We start from the raw sequence: 7,284 nt of genomic DNA, 5'->3' as shown, positions 1-7,284 counted from the left end.
AGAGAGAATTCGTAAGAAAAAGTTTGTCTTCTCTTATTTAAAAGAAGACAAGTGATGATCTTTTAGCACAATATGTCTCAGCACGTTTTTAGGACTAGCTAATTATTGAAGATAAGACTAAGAAATGACCTATTGTAGACATGTTTTTTGTCCTTTTTTAATTACATGCAAAACTTAAGATAATACTATCTTATTAACCATTGTATATGACCATCCCTTTGCGGTAGCGAAGATCCCGAGCAAGCTCCCGGCCCCATCACCGAATATTCTGGCCAAGCCCGGCCGCATCCTCGCCCACGGCGGCAGCGGGCAGCGAGACCCGTCCAAGCTCGCGTCCTCGACCACGGACGGCGGCGACGAAGACCCCTTCCAAATCCGCTTCCCGCACGCGATTCCTGCAGGCCGTTGGGAACTTCAACCCCAACATCCTCGGCTCCCCTCCCTCGATGACGCCAAAGAACGCGTCTCAAGCAGCGCCCGGCGTCTACCCCATTATCAGCTCTTCCCGAAACCTCTCCCCAAGGTACTCTGTCTCTAAGGTTCGTTCCAATCTCACCATTTTATTTGATTGAGATGAGAGAGGGGTCAGGTGGCACGCGGTGGCTGTTCGTGGTTGCGTGCTGCTTATGTACTGTGCAATTTTATTTTTTATTTTTTTGGAGATAGTTGCTGCTCTGTGCTAGAAGGAGGGATGAACAGAGGAGAAACAGGACAGGGCTGGGTGTTGTCTGCACACAGAGATATTGAGATAATTGGTACTATTGTTGTAGAATGTTGTGATGGAAAAAAAAAATCTTCGATCTCTTGCAAATGATGTTGGATTGAATGATTTCTTTCAGTCACAGGAGTCGTCCAATATCGTGCTTCTTATTGGAAAAGAGTCCCTGATTTCGTACATGCCAACAAGAAAGAAGACTAACAGTGGGTTGTTAAGGTGAGGAATTTTTTAGCGTGCATGCTTTGTTCGTCCAGATTGGGTGGTGAGTTTTGGGTATGACAGTGAGGAATGTTTTAGTGTGCATGCTTTGTTCGTCCGGACTGGGTGGTGAGTTTTGTGTATGACAGTGAGGAATGTTTTAGTGTGCATGCTTTGTTCGTCTGGATTTTAGTGGCCACTGTGTCGTCCAGGTTGGGGAGGATGACGGAGTCGGCATGGCTGAAGAGGGTGAAGCAGCTGTTGGGGTTAAGTGTTGCGAGTAATTTTACAGGAGTGAGCTTGCTCAGAAATCTGCGACCGTTGAAACATGAAATACATGCAAAGATGGGGAATAATCAACATGATGCTCTGGTCGAGAGAAGTAGAAATTAATTAAGCTTCAAGAGGCTGAGACGACTCTTGTAGTACTAAGAGGGAAAATTAGTTCTGGAAACACCGATATCTCTGTACTATCTATCTATGTTCAGCAAAGAAATTCATTTTCTTCCTTTCTCATTCCTCTATTTTTTAGCAGACCAAGATGCACAAAAGTGCGGCCTATAATAAACTGAAATAGAAGCAGGTAACTACACTCTAGAGGTATACATGAACAAGAGAAAAGAAGAGAACAATGATCAATGGAGAAATGCACTGCGCTGTTAACTGCTGCCACTATAACACTGAAGTTTTAATTGCAGGACACCCATAAAGAAAGAAAGAAGACTTGTGCTATCAGAAACCAATCGAAAAGGAGAAGGCATAAATGCAGTGGATGGACTTGACATTAAGCTGCTTTGTTAGATATACCAGGACGAAGGTTAAAAATCAGAGGGCCTTAACATCTTGCCATAGTATCTCAAGTCGCACTAGATGAGAATGTTTCATGATGCAAATAACTTGTGTTAGGCATTCTTGTTTTGTGTTCAGTTTTATGCTTTATTCTTCTACTCGCTAGGATATAGTACAATTTTGAATTGTGAGACTAGCATCTAGAATCGATTTTGACCTCTGAAATTTTGTTTAGCAGGCAGCCCCAGCTGCTTTTAGTGCAAATCACCGAGAGCTAAGGGTATATTTGTCCTTGCATCATTGTAATTTTGATGTTTTGCTCTATTATAATTTAATATTGCTTGTTCCATCTTGACACTATTATGTTGTGCCTATATGTGTTTCTTATGCTGTTACGACGGGGTGACAATGTGCCTAATTTGCTGTGTGACATGCAGCGTGATCGGTGGGGGTTGAAAGTGTGGCGATGCCAATGTCAGAGACTGAACTTGTTAGGTTGGTAAGAATTATTTCATATTTCTCTAGCTTTGAGATTGCGGCTTCACTTCTAGTATCATATCAACTATAAATGCATGTGTTGATCATATAATTAATGCGTAAAGATAACTCACAAAAAAATTAATGCGTAAAGATATCTTACACAATATTAATGTGCAATTAACTTCCTCGCTAATATCACATATACACATTTATTGCATTTAATATTGTATATTTATTAATGTGTATATATAAGAAGTGTGTGGCAAGGAAAAAAATGTGGCTTGTCTGGTTCGACCGGATCCAAGATTTTGGACTCCTCGATTAAAAAAAAGAAAGGTTTTACACTCTTCGGCGGCTCGCAAGCGCCTTCTCGGCATCCACTCGCCGGCCGGCCGCCGCCGTATTTTTCTTGGTCGGGCCGGCGCGGTGTCGTGCCGCGCCGTGCTGCCTCCCCAGGATCGCACCGGTGGCCGTGACAGGAAAAGGCAACCGAAAACCAACAAGAGCGGGGGACAGGAAGATATCGGAGGCAGCTGCCCCAACCCTAGGTGAGGCCCGATCGTCTCTCGCTTTGGCTTCGGTCCGTCTTTAGGTAGGTAAAACAGAAATTGGAACAGTGGCAACTTCAATGGCTCATTCCACCTGGATGTATGAAGTGTTTAACCGAGAATCGTAATATGAATCATTTCACTAGTCTATACCAACAATGGGGTGCAAATTATGTTGCGATGTCCAATTAATTAAAGTGGTGCCAATTAACCTTTTCTGGGTGTTCAGCAGAAATGCTTGCCTGATTACTATGAATTGTCATGTGAGATGTGAAATTTCTCATATGGCGTTACTTCCTTAAAACATTTTTTGTGCATCTTTTCAGTACAATAGAATATCATATCAAGAGGAGGAATGCATCCAATTCCGGACTGTCTCCTCTTGCTCCCCTTTCTAGTGTCCCATTTATAATGTGTGGCATGTTAGAGATTTATAGGTTATCTTGTATCACATTACATGCAGGTACTCGCAGTAAAAGTGTACCAAATGGACCATGGGAGTTCCCCAACGAAGATATGTAAGTCTGTTGTGAATGAAGATATCATCAGCACTCTACCTGAAGCTCTCAGAGACAAAATCCTTTGTTGTCTGCCAATAAAAGAAGCTGTTGGAACATGCCTCTTGTCAAGGACTTGGAGGTACACATGGGCTTCAATGACCGAACTGATGTTCAGGAGAGCTGATTTCGCTTCAGGAAATGACAATGCAGACGATGACCGCAGATTTCTTAAGTTCACTGATATGTTTCTCTTCCTCCACAACGGCCCAATTCTGAAGTTTGGCCTGAATACCATAGCGAATGAAATGGTATCCACTGGAGGACACCTTTACCGTTGGATGCTTATGCTGTCAAGAAATAAGATTAAGGAGATTCAACTTCAGACAAGTATACGTGACAGTTACAAGGTCCCGTCTAGTTTTTTCTCCTGCGATGAACTAGAATATGTGTATCTGCGAGCTTGTGTTTTCACTAGTTTACATTTGCCACCTCCATCTAAAGGCTTCAAACAATTGCATACTCTTCGTCTAGAATATGTCACTGTGGAAGGAAATAGTTTAGGGGATTTAGTAGCGAGTTGCCCGAATTTGGAGAAACTTAATATTCGTGGATTGTACAGCAAATCCAATATAAATATTCGTTCAACAAAGCTCAAGGTGCTAAAAATTGAAGGCTGGTTTACACACCTCAATCTGCATGCTCCTTATCTTACTTCCGTATGGATCGGATTGGAACTGAATTCTGACACAGATGGTGCTTCGACAACCAGATGCAACTTCAATCTTTCTCCATTTATTGCTTCTCTTTCAGATGTTGAGACTATTAGGTTTCATGGACACATCCTTGAGGTAAGAAACTGTGATGGCAAAGTTTTCGCTTAGTGCTTATTATTTCACTGTTTCTTATTAAGTTTGGGGGCCTATTGCCATTTCAGTGCGTAGAACATGAATTTCTGATTCTCAAGCAGCCAAAATTATTCAACCGGCTGACAGAGATAAGCCTGGAGATCAATCTCGGTGATCTCAAGGAAGCAAATTTTGCCTTGTGCTTATTTCAGCATGCCCCCAACCTGCGATTTGTCAAACTAAAGGTACAGAAGATGAAATCTTCGACTTGCTACATATCATAAATTTCCATTGGACCGTTGCTCAATTTACAGTCTGTACTTTGCAGCTCATTTCCAGGAATTCCGTGGTACCAACAGTGCATTTCTGGGAATCAATAGACCGTGATGTCTGTCTCTTCCAGAACGTTGAAGTACTTGGTTTGTTCGACTTTACTGGCTCCTCTGCGGAGCTAAGCTTCTTGAAACTTTTACTTGAAGATGCACCAGTGTTAAGAAAAGTGGGAATAATCGACAAGGGATTGCACAGAAATGTCCTAAAATATCTCCTGAAGCTGAGAAGAGCATCAAGGGATGCAGAAATATTGATTCTTTGAGGCTTGCTTCCCCCACTCGAAGAAGGTGCAGACTATGTTTTTCTATTGAAGGGAAAATATTTATATTTCTTCACCTGTTCAGTTACTTACATTAAAGTAGGTTCAGTTTTCATAAGAATCTGTAGAAGAATTGCAGATGTTCAATTTGGAAATAGCAGTACCACCTTCAGACTTGGCATGTCACTTACATTTCCTCTACCATTTTGGGTCATATCTGAAATTTAGTGCTATGGCTTGATCAGTCAATTTCAGTTTCCTTAGTTGTCTTTGAGATAACATGCAAAGGAGAATTCTGAGCATGAACGTGTTTGTAAAAGATGAACATATTGACTAATTGTTTATCTTACACTCCAGTTCAGTATTATGAATACGGTTTTGGTCTTGGGCAGGTCAACTCCGCCACCCTAATGTTTTATCTCTACTCTGTTTCCATGGATAGGATCAAGTCCAATCTCTGAAGGAACAAGTCAAGGCCATTGGGAGGAACGGTATCAAGCTTGTGTTGGGAACCTCTAACGACTCTACTGCTCTCGTTTGGTGCGATCTTGTAAGGCACAAGCTCTGAAGTTTAGGGTGTACAAGCATAAGTTATCCCCATAATTTTTTTTTGAACGAGCTTATCCCCATAATTTGATGTTGAAGTTACCCCGTGTTCCTGTGGAAAACAGTGTTGCCTCAGGAGTTGCTTACTTGTTGTGTCAAAGTTCAGAAATAAAATGTTTGGCAGTTCATATTGATCTGCGAAAACGTCTTACATTTAGTACCAGAGGGTGTACTTTACTAGCTCGCGGTCGTTCTGTTTTCAACTGTTTGCGCCATTTGAGAATGCAGAAATTTCCACCTGACGCACCACTATCTCTTTTTTTGACCGCCTTGGGTCGTACTAGAAGTTCTTCAGTCGGGTGTCATCTGTCAAGTTCAGTTTGTTTACATTGGGTCTGCGGTAATGAGCAAAAGGAGGACCATCTGCTTAACCCGAGATATTTTTTACCTAACCTATTTGACCTGACTATTTTTGCACGCCTTATAACGCGTAGTGAATTATAGCGTGCGCTTTGATCTACTCCCTCCGTCCGAAAATAATTGTCATCAAAATGAATGAAAATGGATGTATCTAGAACTAAAATACATCTAGATACATCTATTTCAATGACAAGTATTTCCGGACGGAGGAAGTACATAAGTTCGACTCATTGACTCCAGTTGTTTGTCTTAAGAGTTCAGAAGGTCAGCTTTGCTAATTGTTGCAGTCAACTTTGCTGCCCTTAAAATAAAACTGTTTTCTCAAGGATAGGATCGAGTCCAGTCTCCAAAGCAACAAGACGAGACTTGGCAACAGTCAGCAAACCGCGGTTGGAACTTGGATGTCCCCACTTCTATGGTTCAGTGTGATCTCGTAAGGCATGAGCTGTAAACCTTAAGCACTACTGTTTGCTACAGAAGTGCAAAGCATTGACAGAATCAAGTTGATTTCTGTACACACAAAAAAACATTATAGTGCCATATTAGAGTTTTTTTTTTTGAGGAAATAGTACCATATTAGCGTTTTTTGGTTGTTGTGATAATTATTTCAACCTGTAGTACTACTTGTTTGTACAGCAGGAAATGTTCCAAGTGGAATGGGCAAAAAAATTTGCATTTCAAGCTGACCAACGCATGATTGGCAAACACTGTATTAATAGTTGGTAAAGGAAGATAGCTTATGGTTATGAGCAGTTGGTTGAGTAGTTAATTGTCATGATGAGTCGTCTTTTTAGAAGCGGTTAGCGAAATCGTGATAAAATAATTCTGCGGGCGCCGGGTCCTGAGACCAAGTGCGTGAAGAAATGACGTGGGTGTGTAGTAGACATTGTCGGCTGCCAGATTGGAAACTAGTCGTTCCAAATTGGAGACAAGACCGAGTAGGTGTCAATCTGCTTGCCCCAGAAAACAATAGTAGATGTCAATTTTATCCTACAGCAACCAGCTGCCCGTGATAGCTCCAGGAAGTACTATCTTCAGCAGTTCAGCTGTTCAGATTGGCATGCGAAAAAATACTGCAGAAATCACTGTCAAAATTCAAGCAAACACTCTAGGTTGTTTGGAACCTTGGGTCAAGAGATGGGGCGTGGGAGGGAGTGAAGCTCATGAGAAATTCAAACCGCGACGAGATAAACATGGCGCTAAATTCGGTGTACTGCCACCGGGGGAAGAAGCTGCTGGGCATGCGAAGCTGTACTGGGCAAGCACTAGCAGCAGTACGCGTGTTCATGACCCTGCCGCCGTTCAGAGCAGTGGCAGCGTCCTCGTGCCTGAGGTCACCGCGCCGCGGTTTCGCGGGTTTGGCCTGGCCCGCGCGCGGGGGCGGAATCGAAAAGAGAGATCGAAAACCGTATCCCCCGCCGCCCGCGTACGCACGAGGCGCGGCACGACTCGCCCGCCCGGCGTCGCAACAAAATTTCCGCTCTTTCCCGCGTGCTTCGCCTCCGCTTTCCGGGCTCTCACGTGGCTGGGCCTGGCCTCCCTGGCCGTGGTCCACTCGTCGCCTCCCTGGCCCCTGCTGCTTCGTCCTCTTTCTGTACGAGTATACTTATTTTTTGTTTATCCTTTGGGCTACGAGCAGGTGAAACAC

General features: G+C 43.1%; 1 protein-coding gene across 37 annotated transcripts; it reads left to right on the top strand.

Moving 5' to 3' along the window:
• The first annotated feature begins 204 nt into the window (after positions 1 to 204).
• On the top strand, positions 205 to 5,433 carry LOC123132949 (F-box/FBD/LRR-repeat protein At1g13570). 37 transcript variants are annotated; one of them, XM_044552655.1, is made up of 8 exons: positions 205 to 523; positions 1,452 to 1,499; positions 1,615 to 1,733; positions 2,143 to 2,204; positions 3,197 to 4,081; positions 4,168 to 4,323; positions 4,407 to 4,698; positions 5,113 to 5,433. In XM_044552655.1, exons 4-7 carry the CDS (start codon positions 2,172 to 2,174, stop codon positions 4,671 to 4,673), a joined length of 1,341 nt encoding a protein of 446 aa, XP_044408590.1. In that variant the 5' UTR covers positions 205 to 523; positions 1,452 to 1,499; positions 1,615 to 1,733; positions 2,143 to 2,171; the 3' UTR covers positions 4,674 to 4,698; positions 5,113 to 5,433. The 37 variants fall into 37 exon arrangements, with proteins under 37 accessions (XP_044408590.1, XP_044408579.1, XP_044408566.1 ...); XM_044552644.1 differs by having other exon boundaries at positions 1,452 to 1,516; XM_044552631.1 differs by lacking the exon at positions 1,452 to 1,499 and adding an exon at positions 840 to 934 and having other exon boundaries at positions 205 to 539.
• The last annotated feature ends 1,851 nt before the right edge of the window (positions 5,434 to 7,284 follow it).

The sequence above is a fragment of the Triticum aestivum genome, chromosome 1B (assembly GCF_018294505.1).
Source record: "Triticum aestivum cultivar Chinese Spring chromosome 1B, IWGSC CS RefSeq v2.1, whole genome shotgun sequence".
Taxonomy (NCBI): domain Eukaryota; kingdom Viridiplantae; phylum Streptophyta; class Magnoliopsida; order Poales; family Poaceae; genus Triticum; species Triticum aestivum.
This window is presented reverse-complemented; position numbering and strand designations above follow the sequence as displayed.

What these genes read in the sequence shown, in the direction of transcription:
- LOC123132949 (XM_044552651.1), top strand. Translation starts at nt 2,172, where the DNA reads ATGCCAATGTCAGAGACTGAACTTGTTAGGTTG. An exon ending in AGACTGAACTTGTTAGGTTG is followed by an intron (nt 2,205 to 3,196) that starts GTAAGAATTATT and finishes CATTACATGCAG; the next exon opens with GTACTCGCAGTAAAAGTGTA. An exon ending in TGCGATTTGTCAAACTAAAG is followed by an intron (nt 4,324 to 4,406) that starts GTACAGAAGATG and finishes TGTACTTTGCAG; the next exon opens with CTCATTTCCAGGAATTCCGT.